The sequence below is a fragment of the Cherax quadricarinatus genome, chromosome 43 (assembly GCF_038502225.1).
Source record: "Cherax quadricarinatus isolate ZL_2023a chromosome 43, ASM3850222v1, whole genome shotgun sequence".
NCBI classification, from domain to species: Eukaryota; Metazoa; Arthropoda; class Malacostraca; order Decapoda; family Parastacidae; genus Cherax; species Cherax quadricarinatus.
Genome location: NC_091334.1, coordinates 26,608,413 through 26,625,966, shown reverse-complemented (window position 1 = coordinate 26,625,966; position 17,554 = coordinate 26,608,413). Strand labels below are relative to the sequence as shown.

General features: G+C 43.0%; 1 protein-coding gene across 4 annotated transcripts in view; it reads right to left on the bottom strand.

The window, feature by feature from the left end:
* LOC128694193 (transformer-2 protein homolog alpha) overlaps positions 1-17,554 on the bottom strand; it is a 118,350-nt gene that overhangs the window by 92,172 nt on the left and 8,624 nt on the right. For all 4 annotated transcript variants that reach the window (XR_011393128.1, XM_070093774.1, XM_070093775.1 and 1 more), the window contains exon 2: positions 9,237-9,330. Coding sequence is in view for 3 of the 4 variants with exons in the window: in XM_070093774.1 (XP_069949875.1) it covers positions 9,237-9,328 (92 nt within the window). In the remaining variant the exon portion in view is untranslated. The remainder of the gene's footprint in view (positions 1-9,236; positions 9,331-17,554) is intronic.

The following is a 17,554-nucleotide window of genomic DNA, read 5'->3' as shown; positions in this document are numbered from 1 at the left end:
TCTTATGTTCCTTAAATGGCAAAACAACTTTTTCTAGATCTATAAAACTTACAAAAATAAAAATGATAATGTAATTATAGTTCAGTGTTGTGATGTGTTATGTTTTATACATTACTTAAGTTGTAGTTCAGTGTTGTGATGTGTTATGTTTTATACATTACTTAAGTCTAATATTACACAAATATTATATTGTAGTTCACTGTTGTGATGTGTTATGTTTTATATATTACTTAAGTCTAATATTACACAAATATTATATTGTAGTTCACTGTTGTGATGTGTTATGTTTTATATATTACTTAAGTCTAATATTACACAAATATTATTTCTTACCTTGACATATACCTTACTGGGATATGTCAAGGATTCTGAACACAGCGGAGGGATACTATGGCTCGGTTACTGGTCAGAAGTGGATGGTTGTCAACTGTTTGCTGAGGTGGATGGTTGTGGATTGTTTGCTGACGTGGATGGTTGTGAACTGTTTGCTGAGGTGGATGGTTGTGGATTGTTTGCTGACGTGGATGGTTGTGAACTGTTTGCTGAGGTGGATGGTTGTCAACTGTTTGCTGAGGTGGATGGTTGTCAACTGTTTGCTGAGGTGGATGGTTGTGGACTGTTTGCTGAGGAGGATGGTTGTCAACTGTTTGCTGAGGTGGATGGTTGTGAACTGTTTGCTGAGGTGGATGGTTGTCAACTGTTTGCTGAGGTGGATGGTTGTCAACTGTTTGCTGAGGTGGATGGTTGTGGATTGTTTGCTGACGTGGATGGTTGTGAACTGTTTGCTGAGGTGGATGGTTGTCAACTGTTTGCTGAGGTGGATGGTTGTCAACTGTTTGCTGAGGTGGATGGTTGTGGACTGTTTGCTGAGGAGGATGGTTGTCAACTGTTTGCTGAGGTGGATGGTTGTGAACTGTTTGCTGAGGTGGATGGTTGTCAACTGTTTGCTGAAGTGGATGGTTGTCAACTGTTTGCTGAGGTGGATGGTTGTGGACTGTTTGCTGAGGTGGATGGTTGTCAACTGTTTGCTGAGGTGGATGGTTGTGAACTGTTTGCTGAGGTGGATGGTTGTCAACTGTTTGCTGAGGTGGATGGTTGTCAACTGTTTGCTGAGGTGGATGGTTGTGGACTGTTTGCTGAGGTGGATGGTTGTCAACTGTTTGCTGAGGTGGATGGTTGTCAACTGTTTGCTGAGGTGGATGGTTGTCAACTGTTTGCTGAGGTGGATGGTTGTCAACTGTTTGCTGAGGTGGATGGTTGTGGATTGTTTGCTGAGGTGGATGGTTGTGAACTGTTTGCTGATGTGGATGGTTGTGAACTGTTTGCTGATGTGGATGGTTGTGAACTGTTTGCTGAGGTGGATGGTTGTGAACTGTTTGCTGAGGTGGATGGTTGTCAACTGTTTGCTGAGGTGGATGGTTGTCAACTGTTTGCTGAGGTGGATGGTTGTCAACTGTTTGCTGAGGTGGATGGTTGTGGAGTGTTTGCTGAGGTGGATGGTTGTGGAGTGTTTGCTGAGGTGGATGGTTGTGAACTGTTTGCTGATGTGGATAGTTGTGAACTGTTTGCTGAGGTGGATGGTTGTCAACTGTTTGCTGAGGTGGATGGTTGTCAACTGTTTGCTGAGGTGGATGGTTGTCAACTGTTTGCTGAGGTGGATGGTTGTCAACTGTTTGCTGAGGTGGATGGTTGTGAACTGTTTGCTGAGGTGGATGGTTGTGGACTGTTTGCTGAGGTGGATGGTTGTCGACTGTTTGCTGAGGTGGATGGTTGTCGACTGTTTGCTGAGGTGGATGGTTGTCGACTGTTTGCTGAGGTGGATGGTTGTGGACTGTTTGCTGAGGTGGATGGTTGTGAACTGTTTGCTGAGGTGGATGGTTGTGAACTGTTTGCTGAGGTGGATGGTTGTGAACTGTTTGCTGAGGTGGATGGTTGTGAACTGTTTGCTGAGGTGGATGGTTGTGGATTGTTTGCTGAGGTGGATGGTTGTGAACTGTTTGCTGATGTGCATGGTTGTGAACTGTTTGCTGAGGTGGATGGTTGTCAACTGTTTGCTGAGGTGGATGGTTGTCAACTGTTTGCTGAGGTGGATGGTTGTGGACTGTTTGCTGAGGTGGATGGTTGTCAACTGTTTGCTGAGGTGGATGATTGTGGACTGTTTGCTGAGGTGGATGGTTGTAAACTGTTTGCTGACATGGATGGTTGTGGATTGTTTGCTGAGGTGGATGGTTGTGAACTGTTTGCTGATGTGGATGGTTGTGAACTGTTTGCTGAGGTGGATGGTTGTGAACTGTTTGCTGAGGTGGATGGTTGTGAACTGTTTGCTGAGGTGGATGGTTGTGAACTGTTTGCTGAGGCAGATGGTTGTGAACTGTTTGCTGAGGTGGATGGTTGTGAACTGTTTGCTGAGGTGGATGGTTGTGAACTGTTTGCTGAGGTGGATGGTTGTGAACTGTTTGCTGAGGTGGATGGTTGTGAACTGTTTGCTGAGGTGGATGGTTGTGAACTGTTTGCTGAGGTGGATGGTTGTGAACTGTTTGCTGACGTGGATGGTTGTGAACTGTTTGCTGAGGTGGATGGTTGTGAACTGTTTGCTGACGTGGATGGTTGTGAACTGTTTGCTGAGGTGGATGGTTGTGAACTGTTTGCTGACGTGGATGGTTGTGGATTGTTTGCTGAGGTGGATGGTTGTGAACTGTTTGCTGAGGTGGATGGTTGTGAACTGTTTGCTGAGGTGGATGGTTGTGAACTGTTTGCTGAGGTGGATGGTTGTGGATTGTTTGCTGAGGTGGATGGTTGTGGATTGTTTGCTGAGGTGGATGGTTGTGGACTATTTGCTGAGGTGGATGGTTGTGGATTTTTTGCTGAGGTGGATGGTTGTGGATTGTTTGCTGAAGTGGATGGTCGAGAGCTGTTTCCTGAGGTGGATGGTTGTGGATTGTTTGCTGAGGTGGATGGTTGTGAACTGTTTGCTGAGGTGGATGGTTGTGAACTGTTTGCTGAGGTGGATGGTTGTGGATTGTTTCCTGAAGTGGATGGTTGTGAACTGTTTGCTGAGGTGGATGGTAGTGGATTGTTTGCTGAGGTGGATGGTTGTGGATTGTTTGCTGAGGTGGATGGTTGTGGACTGTTTGCTGAGGTGGATGGTTGTGGATTGTTTGCTGAGGTGGATGGTTGTGAACTGTTTGCTGAGGTGGATGGTTGTGGACTGTTTGCTGAGGTGGATGGTTGTGGATTGTTTGCTGAGGTGGATGGTTGTGGATTGTTTGCTGAGGTGGATGGTCGAGACTAGTAAGTTTATTTAGGCACAGGTACACATAAGTACAATTATCATACTTAATGTAAATTAAGTAACTTATTTCCATTGGGTCCTTGTATTTCCATTTGGCACTCAAGTTGATGGTTGTACTGTAGTAGTAAGAAATTCTGTAATGTGTCTTTGGTGTCTTTAACCCTGTAGTACTTTATACAGCTGATGGTAAAGCATCGTGAGCTGCTCTAGGCCCCAGAAGAACATGTTCACTGAAGTTGTTATTGCTTGATCTGGAAATGTGTGGGGTGGGTTGACATGACTCTGTACAATTTGTGTGCAAACGTAAGACAAGCTATCAGCTATCACTTGCAAATACAGTGGTCCCTCAATAATCGTCCATAATCCGTTCCTGGAAGGGGGACTATTATCGAAATGGACGATTTTCGAATAAATTTTCCCCATAAGAAATAATGTAAATCCAATTAATTCGTTCCAGACACCCAGAAGTATCAACAAAAAATTTTTTTTTTACCTAAAAGATAGATTTACACGCATAAAAGAATGAACATTCAACATGACAGTTACCTTTATTGAAGGCTGTTGTTGATGAATGGAAGACAGGGAGGAGGAGAGAGGGAAGAGGTTATTTAACATAAGAACATAAGAATGGAGGAACACTGCAGAAGGCCTACTGGCCCATGCGAGGCAGGTCCTTATCAAAACGACTACTACCTAAAGCTTTCCTAGAAATAACTCCCGTACCCAATGACACAAATCAAACCCAGACCCTCCCACTCATATATTTGTCCAGTCTCTTCTTAAAGCTACCCAAGGTCCTAGCCTCTATCACCCCACTGGGAAGACTGTTCCACGCATCTACAACTCTGTTAGAAAACCAGTACTTACCTATGTCCTTTCTAAATCTAAATTTATCCAACTTAAATCCATTATTCCTGGTTCTTACCTGGTTCGACACCCTCAGTACTTTATTAATATCTCCCTTGTTTATGCCCGTCATCCACTTATACACTTCAATGATATCTCCCCTCTTTCTACGCCTCTCCAGAGAGTGGAGATTTAAGGCTTTGAGTCGATCTTCATACGGGAGGTTCCTTACACAGTAAATCTTCTCTGTATGTTCTCTAATGAGTCTATATCCATCCTGTAGTAAGGGGACCAAAACTGAGCAGCATAATCTAAATGAGGCCTCACTAGTGACGTATAGAGCTGTAAAATAACTTTTGGACTTCTGTTACTTATACTTCTTGAGATAAATCCAAGTAATCTGTTGGCCTTGTTGCGCACACTAAGGCACTGCTGTCTTGGCTTTAGATTTCTGCTTACCATGACTCCCAAGTCTTTTTCACATTCTGTATGATCAAGCTCTACTTCACCTAGATTATAGCTTCGAGGGTTATTTTCATTACCAAGGGCAAGTACCTTACACTTATCCACATTGAACTTCATCTGCCATTTTTCAGACCAAGACATTAATTTGTCCAAATCGTCCTGGAGTTCATTGATATCCTCCTCAGAGTGAATTATACGGCCTAACTTTGTATCATCAGCAAATTTACTCATGTCACTCGTAATCCCTTCATCAAGGTCATTAATGTAAATTATGAACAAGAGAGGGCCTAAAACTGATCCTTGTGGAACGCCGCCACTAGTGACTAATCCCCATTCAGATTTCACTCAATTAATGGTAACTCTGTTTTCTATTGGTAAGCCATGCCTCAATCCATGCTAGAACTTTACCTCCATAAGGACTCTAGGGCACTAATAAAATGTATAAATGAACATTGGTAATAGGGGTAGTTGATGAGTGGAACGGTCTGCCTAGTAGGGTGATCGAAACTAAAACATTGGGTAGATTCAAATTTAGGTTAGATAAATACACGAGTGAGAGGGGTTGGATTTGAGTCGGACTTGCACCTGAGCTTATTGCTTGGGTAGCATTTGTTCTGTTAGTGGGTTGGATTTGTGAAGGACCGGCCTAATATGGGCCAACAGGCTTATTGCAGTGTTCCTCCTTTCCAATGTTCTAAAAGCTATGGCTTGGGTAGTTTCAAATTTAGGTTGGATAAATACACGAGTGAAAGGGGTTGGATTTGAATCGGACTTGCACCTGAGCTTATTGCTTGGGTAGCATTTGTTCTGTTAGTGGGTTGGATTTCTGAAGGACCGGCCTAGTATGGGCCAGCAGGCCTGTTCCAGTGTTCCTACTTTCTTAATTTCTTATTTAACATCACACTTACGTGTGATGAATGGTTTTGAAAACCGACAAGTTGAAGAATTGAGACACTTATGCAACACATGGGAATCTTTATTGAAGAAACGTTTGGCCACACAGTGGCTTCATCAGTCCAATACAAAGTAGAAATGGGTAAGGAGAGTAGAAGTATGAGGTAATCAGTCCCTCAACCTGGATTCGATGTGTTCAGTCCATCACCAGTAGGGTGATCGAGGCTAGGACCTTGGGTAGCTTTAAGAAGAGATTGGACAAATATACGAGTTGGAGGAGCTGAGTTTGATTTGTGTCATTGGGTACGGGAGTAAATTCTTGGGTAGCTTTGGGTAGAGGTCATTTTGATAAGGACCTGCCTTGTATGGGCCAGTAGACCTGCAGTGTTCTTCCATTATGTTCTTATTGGCTATTTGTTTGTGTGAGGGAGGGATGGCAAGTTTATTGTTGGAGAATATGACACTAATATCAACTCTATGGCTTATTTATCTATCACAATTCAACTAATATGACATAATAAACAATATTAATAACATAGAAACATGGAATATACTCTAGAATGAATAAAGTAAGTCATTACGTATATAACGAGAGGTGTTGTGTTGTGTTGTTGTTGGGTATATAAGGGCCACTGAGTGTAAGCCGTCCATAATGGTGGTGAAGCAGCAGCTGAGTCGGCGGTGGTTTTTGTAGCCCTATATAACTCCAACAACATTGGAGGAGTTGGTAGAATCACTGAATCACTAAAGAAGGAACCCACTACCACCATCACTACGACCTTCTACCACTATTAACTGTTACCACCATCACTACTACCTTCTACCACCATCACTACTACCTTCTACCACCATCACTACTACCTTCTACCACCATCACTACTACCTTCTACCACCATCACTACCACCAAAGAAAGCTTCTAGTGCCAGCCCTTTGGTAAAGAATGTGAGAAACATTTATGAAAAAGTTTGTAGAAAAATACAAACTTTTTCATAAATTATGTGTTTCTCACATTCTTTACCAAAGGGCTGGCACTAGAAGCTTTATTTGGAGCCATGGTAGCTTATTTAGCACTTGCAAGCACTAAAATCAATGGAATATTATGAAATATTTCGTAGGAGCATGCGAGGGGACCGTCACTCACTGGTAAACAATGGCACACTGGCTGGGAAGGAAAGGCCGAGGCGGCTCAGAGCGTGAGTATGCGTCCGGGACGAAGGACTATTAGGACTATTAGCGAGTTACCGGAAAATTTGCGAGCCAATATTTTGACGAAAAAAAAACAGGACTATTTCCGAAATGGACGACTTTCAGGCCGGACGATTATTGAGGGACCACTTTATCAGTAAAAAATACAATATTTTACTAGCTTACGCACCATAATATAATTACAAGCTATCCAGGAAAACATGGAAAACAAAACATAAAATTACGAGAAAAGTTTCTCAAAGTTCTGGGCAAGTTGTTATTGTTGTGGTAAAGGCGTGATGACCCCTCAGGGTCACTATCTCACTGCTGTGAAATTTACTACTAGAATGCTTTTGAAAATATAAACTATTTAATATATATTAATAAATTTATTGCAAAACAGGACTATAATAAAATTATTTCCCATCCATTTTCTACAATAAAAGTAACAGCACAGGAGAGGATGGGTCAAAGGCTTGAGCACTCGTAGCCCTTAACACCACCACCCTCATACACGTCACAGTTTCTTTATTACAAGATACAAGTGTACAGAGTAAACTAATGCACAAATATATATGAATTAGGTACTGTATACACATTACATCCAGGTTCATTTACAGCGGACCCTCGACTAACGATTTTAATCCGTTCCAGAGAGCTTGTCCTTAGTCGAATTTATCGTTAGCCGAATTAATTTTCCCCATTAGAAACAATGGAAATCCAATTAATCCGTTCCAGACAACCAAAAGTATTTAAAAAATATTTTTTTTACATGAAATACACATTTTCCTACACAGAAAACAATGAGACATGCACAATAAATACATAAATAATAAAATGACACCTTTATTGAAGAGCACTGATGAGTGTCGAGACACTTTCTTGAACACTCTGGGACTTTCAGTGATACATGTGTAAAGGCTTCACTTTGCAATCCCCACTAGCATTACAACAAAAAATAAGTTAACCTGTCTTTTATAGGCTTGTGTCCTGGACGTGCCTTTTCCTCCTAAGTAATGTAGGTCCTGTTTGGCATTTTCTTCCAGAACAGGCCTGTTTCCTCACAACTGAACACTTGTTGAGGTTGGAATTTTTCAGCTTCGCCATGCCTTATCACACTGTGTATGCTACTACGATTCTTAAATCTCTCAAACCAACCTTTGCTGGCCTTAAATTCACCAATATGAGCACTAGTTCCAGGCATTTTTTCCTGTTCACCTGGGTGTTAGTCGACTGGTGTGGGTCGCATCCTGGGAGACAAGATTAAGGACCCCAATGGAAATAAGTTAGACAGTCCTCGATGACACACTGACTTTCTTGGGTTATCCTGGGTGGCTAACCCTCTGCAGTTAATTGTTTCTCGTTAAGCCACACCAACAACACACTCTCCACATCTTTGAGTAGTACAGCTGACGGTGATGCAGCAGCAGCAGCCGACGGTGGTGCAGCAGCAGCTGGCAGTGGTGCAGCAGCAGCACCTGACAGTGGTGCAGCAGCAGCTGACGGTGGTGCAGCAGCAGACGGTGGTGCAGCAACAGCTGACCGTGGTACGATAGTATTTCTCACCCTTTTTACCACAGGGTTGGCATTAGCTGTTTTTGGGCCCATGGTGGCTTATTTAGCAGTTACAAGCACTAAAAACAATGGAATAATATAAAATATATTGCATGTATGCGTGGAACCGTCCGCCCTGGCTTGTAAACTGGCAAACTAGCTGAACGCAGAGCAGCCGAGGTGCTCAGGCTGGACGGACAGGCGGACGTGTTCGGGACGAATGTTCTTATCAGTTTTTCGTTGTTGGTCGAGCCAATATTTTTATGCAAAATCGCATCGTTACCCCATTTTATCATTAGTCGATGCCATCGTTGGTCGAGGGTCCAATGTATTTTGCAAAGGAAGATAAGCAGAGGGTATATAAACACTGGGAAAGTCTCTCATGGACATGTACAGTTCGTGTCTGTCCTCTCAATTTGTATATAAACATCGTCTCCAGCAAGATCATATTTGAGCACAGATGATGCAAATATGAAAACAGCATGCACTGACTGGTATGCAGGAATCAACTAATTCAGGAAATTCACACTATGCATGATAATTTTACAAGAGCGTACCTATGCCTAAAGATGCTTACACAAACACAGGTCTGAGAATTGCATGGGACACGTACAGACCAATGACATGCAAGAGGGGGTACTGGGGAGGCAGGGGAAGCTAGGCCTCCCCCACAGAGACAACGTCCTGACACACAGACAGGCTGCCCATGAGCAAGTTAGATGTATGGAAAAAACTCCTGTGCTCCATCTCCCAGCACTCCAAATTTTTCTCCTACAAGATGTACAATTGTTGATGAATTTCACGGAATACTCATAGACAACATTCCATAATTTTGCATTAGTGTAATATCGAATGTGTTGAAGGGTCGCGTCTTAATCAACGGTCTACTGTAATAATAATAATCGGAAGAAGAATAAGAGACTAGTATTGTTATTTGGACCAAGAGAAGACTAAGATTAGTGCCGTTACTTGGACCTGGAGAAGACTAAGACTAGTTACCTTGACCTGGAGAAGGATGGATCACGTGAACGCTGATGAATGGGAGATGTTCCGTTGTTCATACTACTGCCACCACCTGGAGACTCGCTCATACCTGAAGTGTTCAGGAAATATTCAATAATGTTCATGTTCCCAAATAATAAATGTTCACACATTTATAAATGTTCATACATGTTTACAGAGGGTGAGAGCAGCAAGTGTCTATTAAGTTTCAGGATCCAATAAACAGAACTACGTAAACTTTGTAGTTTCCTAATGACTGACATGCTGAATACAAGTACACAAATACTGTCTCACTCTCAGCTTTTGCAAAAATACTGAAAAAAAAAAAAAAAGTCATAATTTTAATTTATTTGTTTTCATTCAAGTTTGAACAGAGAAAAACTGTTGAAGACAGATTAACACACAATAAAATTTGTGATGGTAGCAATATTCTACAAGTGTTCTATCAAAGTTTAAACCACGAGTGTCTGTTTTTGTTACCCTGTACATAAATCATGAAATAGCTGTTAAAGAAATACAAACATAAAACAAATGCGCTAATTGTGTAATATTGACAAAGAGCCAGGTAAGCTGGTCATGGACTTCTCTTGGTAACACTCTAGTCTAGTGCTATCAGCCATTTAACCCTTAACCCCTTGACTGTTGAAACCCCAAATCCTCAGGTGTCTCCTGGTGTCAAAAAATTTTTGAGAAAAAAAAAATATTCTAATGAAATGATAGAGAATCTTTTCCCGATGGTAATGACACCAAAAGAACAAATTTTGATGGAAAACTGACGGAATTATGCTCTCACGAAGTTAGCGGCCTTGGCGATATTTACGAATTGGCGATTTCGCCCACTTTCAGCCTTATTTTTGGCTAATTCCGCTGTTCCAGTCGACCAAACTCAGCTATTTCTTTAGAACTCCATTTTTCCTATTGATTGAGTACAAGAAAATGCCCATTTACCAATTTCAACTACCCAATAACATGGTCAGAAATTTGCAATTTGGTCAATTTCAGGAAAATTAAAAAATATGACAATTTCAAAATAGGGTCCAGAATGAACAATGCAGACATTCCTGGCTCTAAAATAACATTTTCTTTGTTCATCAGTCACGTCTCCAGGCCCCTCTGATATTACTCTTGCTTTCTATTCTGAATTTTTATTCAAACAAAAAATAGATTTACTGTTATGCAGACTACTGCAATATTGTAATAATTGTATAAATAACATCAACCCATTCATGACTGCATATTAGAATGGCTAGTTGGACATTTACTCGACAATGACATCATGTGTTTACTTTTGAACATCGGCAAAAATCAAACATTTCCCCTACTTGAGCTCCATTTCAAGGCTCTTCTTATAGCAAAACACGGTCGGAGCTTTTTTTTTTCTCATTATGCACTACGTGCTGTAGGATTTTTTTTATATGGTGCACACTGACCCATTCTCTCACATGTGAGCCTACCAGCTTTCTCCTGCTTGATTTGAAGCCGCTAGAATTTATGAGTATATATACGTCAAACACATTGGCTCGTCCAAACATAGATCTACGTTCACTCGCGTGGCACTCCGAATATTTTGAAAAATAAAAAAATTATTTTTTTTTCTTTTAAAAGGAAGAGCACATTTTTCTACATGTCATAGGACCAAAAAAAAAAAAATTAGGGTCAGTACTTACCAAGACATAAGACCGTGAATTTGGCTCTGGATGCTCACCTGACGGCAACATCGACTCCTGCCGCTTGCAGAAGTGTTGCCGATATACCTTTTTTTCTCTTTTTTTTATTTTAATTTATATATTTTTTATGTTCTGATAATTACAATCTATAATAGTTCTTGTAATCTCATAGCCAATCTTTGTTTTGACACTAATATTAGGTACTGAAATAGTACTCAAATAGTCACTATCACATTGACAGGTGAACATTTACACCTGCAAGGGTTATTTACTACTGTCTAGAAATACTACACAAAGTATTTATAGGTCCCAGCAATGTTTTAGATACCCTGGGTATACCTTGAAGCACGTTGTTATGAAAGGCATCCCTATACTGTTGACAGCCCAGTGACATCTGATAAATGCCCACTGCTCCAGCTAACCCTCGCTGTATTTATCACTGTTACACACAAACACGTCTTGCCTCTGTCTATTTATCTGTGTCTATCTGCCTGTCTGTATCTGCTTATCTGCCTTTCTGTCTGCCTGGAGTATATGTATATCACACTCCTTGAAGAATCGCGTTATGACATCTGTACAAGTCGTTGGTGACAAAATTCCAGCATGTAAGTCTAGATGCAGCCCCGGCTGTAAGAGTGCGTCTCATAGACATCTCTCGACATTTTACATGGGTGAAGTTGCGCAACATCCCCTTCGAGGCTGACGAGGCTGACATAAGGAACGTGTTTGAGGCGTATGGTACCGTGCATCTGGCAACCCAAGGCAAGTGGGTGGCAGGTGCATACATGGGACGTCCGGAGGGTACTTTCTCCCTCAAAATGACACTCAGGCATCCGATCCCATCTTACGTTGTGATGAAGGAGTTCCGGACCCAAATTCTTGTGTCTTATGCTGGGCAACGACGTACGTGCAGGCTGTGTGTGGAGTACGATCACATGGCGGCGACGTGTGTGCAACAGAGGGGGATGGCGCAGACTGGTGGGGCACCAGTTACAGGTGTGGATGCCGTCGTGGAGAATCCCACGGGCAAACGAGGGAGTGGCCGTCTGTGGAGTGATATAGTTGAAGATACCATTGTGGTGAATGATGGGTGTGCCACGAGTTCTGTTGAGCCAGAAATGGCCACTTTGCCGGTGACGGGGGAGGAAGTGCTTGTGCAGCAGGAGGTGATGGCGCTGGAGGAAGAGCTGGACGAGGTTTTGAAAACTAACTAAATCTGGGGAGGAGGACGCCCCTGTACAGGAGACCGCCACTGAGTTGCAAGGAGAGAGTGTCGGGACGTGCATAGGAAGGAAGGAGGAGATCAGCAGGCACAGAGAGGAGTCACCATGCTCTGTGCAACATGAAACAGTGGAAGTTGAAGTTCAGTGCGAGGAATCCTCGGAAGACAGCATGGCAGTGGAGGGCGTCACGAGGAAGAGAGTGGCGGCGTCAGACTCAGATGACATCCTGACGCCAGCGCAGAGGTCTGGGAGGAAGGATGAATATTCTCGAGGTAGCCAGGATAAGAGGCATCGAAAGAAGGGGGGCGGGGTGGATGGTGCGAAATCATGTGTTGACCCTGGGGCAGGAGGCCCTGGGAAGGATGAGAGGAGGAAGAGTTGGAAATTTTAAGAAGGCCTTAGGTGTATGACTGTGAATGTGAATGGACTGTGTAACAGAGTGAAGAGGGAATGTTTTCGTATGCTCCTGTGTAAATATAGAGTGGACGTCATATTTCTACAGGAGCATAATTTCAGGGAGGGAAGAGTGCTAGAGGTGGCAGGGTTTAAGGTTTTGACTCTGCCATCTGCACGTTTGAAAGGTGGTGTGGGTTTATTGATAAAGGAGGCGAGCCTGTTTGTGTTGATACGAAGTGAGGGGGGAGGGTGTTGCGTGTGGATGGGTGGTGGATGGAGCAGAGGGTAACGTTTGTAAGTGTGTATGCGCAAGCGGAAAACGATATGAAAGTAAAGAGGGATTTTGTATGTGATCTAGTTTTCACCTTACGTGGTATACCTGCGGTGGCCATCGATGGGGGGGACTGGGATTGTGTAATTAGGAGGGCTGATGTGGAACCACAAGGGGTGGGGCACATGTTGGCAGCCTTACGAAATCTCTTGGTGGATGTTCAGTTGAGGGATGTGGTAGGAGGGGGGGCGTGGGAGGTAGAGCATACTTTCGTGAGGGGTTACGCGGCTAGGTTAGATAGGTTGTACATATCTCACGGAGTTTTGTCAAAGTTTGTCCGTACAATAGAAGTAGCTTTTTCAGATCCTCGGGCGGTAGTGGCAGAGGTGGAGTGGGAGTCATTAGCTAGTATCTCTAGGGGATACTGGAAGTTAAATACGAGTGTGTTAGAAGATGAGGAGGGGTTGGAGGGTTTTACAGCACTGTGGGAGGGGTTAAGTGAGGAGGTAAAAGGGGTGGAGGATGTAGTGACGTGGTGGGATGGTGTGGCTAAGGAACGGATTCGGCATTATTACGTGCGGGAAGGGAAACGAATCAATTCTTTAAAATATGGGCTCATTAACTATTTGGAGGACAGGTTAAGGGGTTGTTATGTAAGGAGGGCGGTGGCGGGTACTTATCCTATGGATAACATTATGGTAATTAACCCTTTGAGGGTCGACAGGCCCTCTCCGAAACTCGTTCTCAGGGTCGGCCAAATTTAAAAAAAAAAAAAATAATTTTCTCTTATGAAAAGATAGAGAATCTTTTCCCGATCATAAGGACACCAAAAGTTTGAAATTTGATGGAAAACGTACGGAATTATGCTCTCGCGAAGTTAGCGGTCTCTGGGATATTTACGCATCGGCGATTTTGCCCACTTTGAGCCCCATTTTCGGCCAATTCCACTGTACTAGTCGACAAAAAACATGAATATTTCGCTAGAACTCCATTTTTTCTATCGAATGGGTGGCAAGAAACCACCCATTTATGAAATTCAACTATCCAGTACAGCGGTCAGAATTTAGCAATTTTCCCAATTTCATACAAATTTCAAAAGATGCCAATTTCCGAATAGGGTCCAGAATAAACAAGAAAGACATTCCTGGCACTAAAATGACATTTCCTCTGGTCATTGGTCACGTCTCAAGGCCCCTCTTATATTCTTTTGCTTTCCACTTTGAATTTTTATTCTCACAAAAAATATAAGATTTACTGTTATGCAGACTACTGCATTAGTGTAAAAAATGGTATAAATATTATTGGCGCACTTGTGAAAGAATATTAGACTCACCCGTTGACGTGTATTGGACCACTGGCACGATTTGTTTACTTTTGAAATTTGGTAAAAATCGAACATTTCTGCTACTTTGAGCTCAATTTCAAGGTATCTTTCATTGTAAAACCAGTCAAAATCATCTCAATTTCTGTAATATGTCTTCCATTCTATAAAATGAGACCAAGAAAACTAGAATACAACAATAAATACCATACGAAAATACAGTGCAAAGTCGCTGTTTTATTCCAAAAAAAACGGTCAAAGTTTTTTTTCTCATTATGCACTGTGTGCTGCAGGATTTTTTTTTAGACTGTGCACACTGACCACATAGACCCATTCTTTCATATGAAGGCCTACCAGCTTTCTCCCACTAGATTTGAGGGCGCTAGAATTTAGGCGTACTAGTACGTCAAAAACCCTGGGTCGTAAGCCGTACTAGTACGTCCGAAACCCTCAAAGGGTTAAGGGGAGGTTGCGCGAAATCCAGGACGAGAGGTTCCAAGCGGTGAGAGTAATGGCGGGGGTGGAGGAGGTGTTATGGGGAGATAGGCCGTCGTCGTGTGTATTGAGTAGGCAAAAACAACGACAGCAGGCAACAGCTATTCCATGGTTGGAGGTTCATGAGTCGGTGGGTGGGTATAGGGTGGGTCAGGTTATACAAACTACAGATGGGATGGGGGTGTTTGCGGATAAGTGGTATGAGCAGTATTTGCAAGAGGAAGGGGTAGGAGCTGGGGATTTAGAGCAGGTGTGTGGGAGTGTGATATGTCGGTTGGGAAACAGTGACAGGGAAGCACTGGGTGGGGAAATAACTGAGGAGGAAATATGGAGAGCTTTAAGTGAAATGTGAAAGGGCAAAGTGCCAGGAATCGATGGACTACCAACAGAGTTTTATCAACAGCGTTGGGAGCTAAAGAGGGGTTTTTTGGTAAGGTTATTAAATTTGATGAAGGAGAGGGGCAAGTTGGGAGAAAAGCAGGCAACGGCTGTAGTAGCCTTGGTACCGAAGGGTAAGGGACAGCATATGTTTAGGGACTACCGGGCAATATCGTTGTTATGCGCGGATTATAAGTTGTGCTAAGATTTTAGGAAATAGGTTTAAGTGCATAGTAGGGCGGGTCGTATCGAGAACTCAGTTTGGGTTGCCAGGGAGGCCTATGGTGGAGGGGCATGGGTTACTATGGGATTTTGTGGAAGAAAAGGGGGGGGGAAGGGGGAGGCCTGGTTGCTCTAGACTGGCAAGGAGCATATGATAGAGTGGAGCAAGAAGCATTGAGAGCTATCCTTAGAGGACAGGGTTTTGGGGAAGAAATAGTGGGATGGGTAGATGCGTTATATTGTGGGGCAACGGCGAGGGTACAGATTAATGGAAGATTGGGGGGGAGGATTATAATGGGTAGGAGACTTAGACAGGGGTGTCCTATGTCACAGATTTTGTTTGTGTGCGTACAGGACCCCTTTTATAGAATGGTGGAGCAGCAAATGGGCATTAGTGAGGGAGAAGGGAGTGGAGTTGGGAGGGTTTGGCCAGTTCTAATAGGGTATGTAGATGATACTACTGTTCTGGTTAGGGAGGGGATGTCAATGGATGCCTTAGATGGGGTAGTCAACATGTTCACAGGTGCAACTGGTATGAGAGTGAATTCAGAGAAGTCCATGGTCATGGGGCTAGGAGCTTGGGTGGGGAGGGTTGAGTGGGGTAGTGTAGTTGTGACGAAGCGGGTGACTTTGTTAAAAATTTGTGGTCTTATCTATGCAGATGATCTGGATGTTGCTCGTGTGGGAAAACTCAGTTAGGTTGGTAGACAGGATTCTGGGTCGCTTGGGAGCATTGTGGCCTTATCATTTGACCCTTGTGCAGCGTGCCATTGTTATCAACGTCTTATTGTATAGTAAGGTTTGGCACGTGGCAGCTGCGTTCCCTTTAACTGGGACGGCAATTGCAAATATACTTAGATGGGTTTTTAAATTCTTGTGGGGTTCGGGCTGTAATTGGCTTACAAGGGATGTGGTAATGTTACCTGTGCATCTTGGGGGGGTTGATGGATTTAAAGCGGAGGGTCAAATTTAACTTCATTAAGAGAGAGGCGATGAGGGAGGGTGTGGGTGGGGGGGGGTCAAGATACACAGTAGATTGAAACGTATGTATTCTGGAATAGAGTTGCGAGAGTGTGAAACTGTTTTGCGGGCTCTGGTGTTGGCTCGGGATCTGGTGAAGGTAAAAATAGGTAGGCTGTGCAGGATGTTAGTGGAGAGGGTAGTGGCACCGGTGGAGGGGATTTTCCCCATGTACGGGGAAGTATATGGGGTAGGTTCAGTAGGTTAAGGTTACAACCCCGTGGGCGTGAGGTGATGTATCGTTTTTAGCATGGGATTTTACCGTCGGGTGTGGTTTTACGGGATAGACGGGTGGTTGAGGGGGGTCTGTGGTATATGTGGAGGGGAGGATTCGGCATTCCACGTAGTGTATTTTTGTGAGGGGATGAGGAGCGTCAGGGGTTGGTTAAGCAGGGTGCTGCATAGGATAAGGGGTAAAAGCTTTTCTGTTCTGCGGGCATTAAGTCTTTACGTGGGGGGTATGGATGAGAGTATTATTAGGGCTTTGGGGTACATTATGATAGATTATGTTTACATATCATGGGGAATGTGGGGGAAAGGGGTTAGCGAGGTGATGTGGCGGGTATTAGCAGTTACGTTTTATAAAACATTGTGTCGAAACAGGGATATTTATGGGCGGAGGTGGGAAATGGATTTTCCAGTGGGATACAGAGAACTAACGTTAGGGGTATTATTAGACTTGTAAATCAGGAAGGAGGGGTAGGATAGGGATGGTGTATGCTACTATGGGAAGGGATGTCAGGGGTATGAAATGGGGTCGCCTCCTGGGGTTGACAGTTGCTAAGGATGTGTGTGATTTGATGGAAATGAGAGTTGTTGAACTAATGCACTTTTTCTGAGGTGTAAGAAATACTATCATTGGCAGTTATTGTAACCTGGTTGAGGTGACATTATGTTATAACTTTATCTCCATAATTATGTAAATTTTGATATTCAATGTAATGTGTCTTGGTGTTATTGTGAACACCGATGATTATATATTTATTTAAGGATTCCTTCATGTTTTGTAAGGATGTACGTAAGCATGTTAGTACATAAACATTTTGATTGTATCATAGGGTATTTAGTGGTAGGGTGTGGATGGTGTGGTTTGGGAGGAATAGAGCCTTTATGATTGGACCCGAGTCTTGCTAGTAGAGATTTTGTAACCTGTAACCATACGTGTCTACCTATATATGTAGTTGTGCATAATTTAAAATGATCAATGTAACTTGTCATAATAATGAGGCATTCATACCTTTTTTAACTAGTGGCACATTTTGGTATTGTATATATAATGTAAGATCTTGCCTGGGGTGTTCTTGCTTATATATTGTTACAGA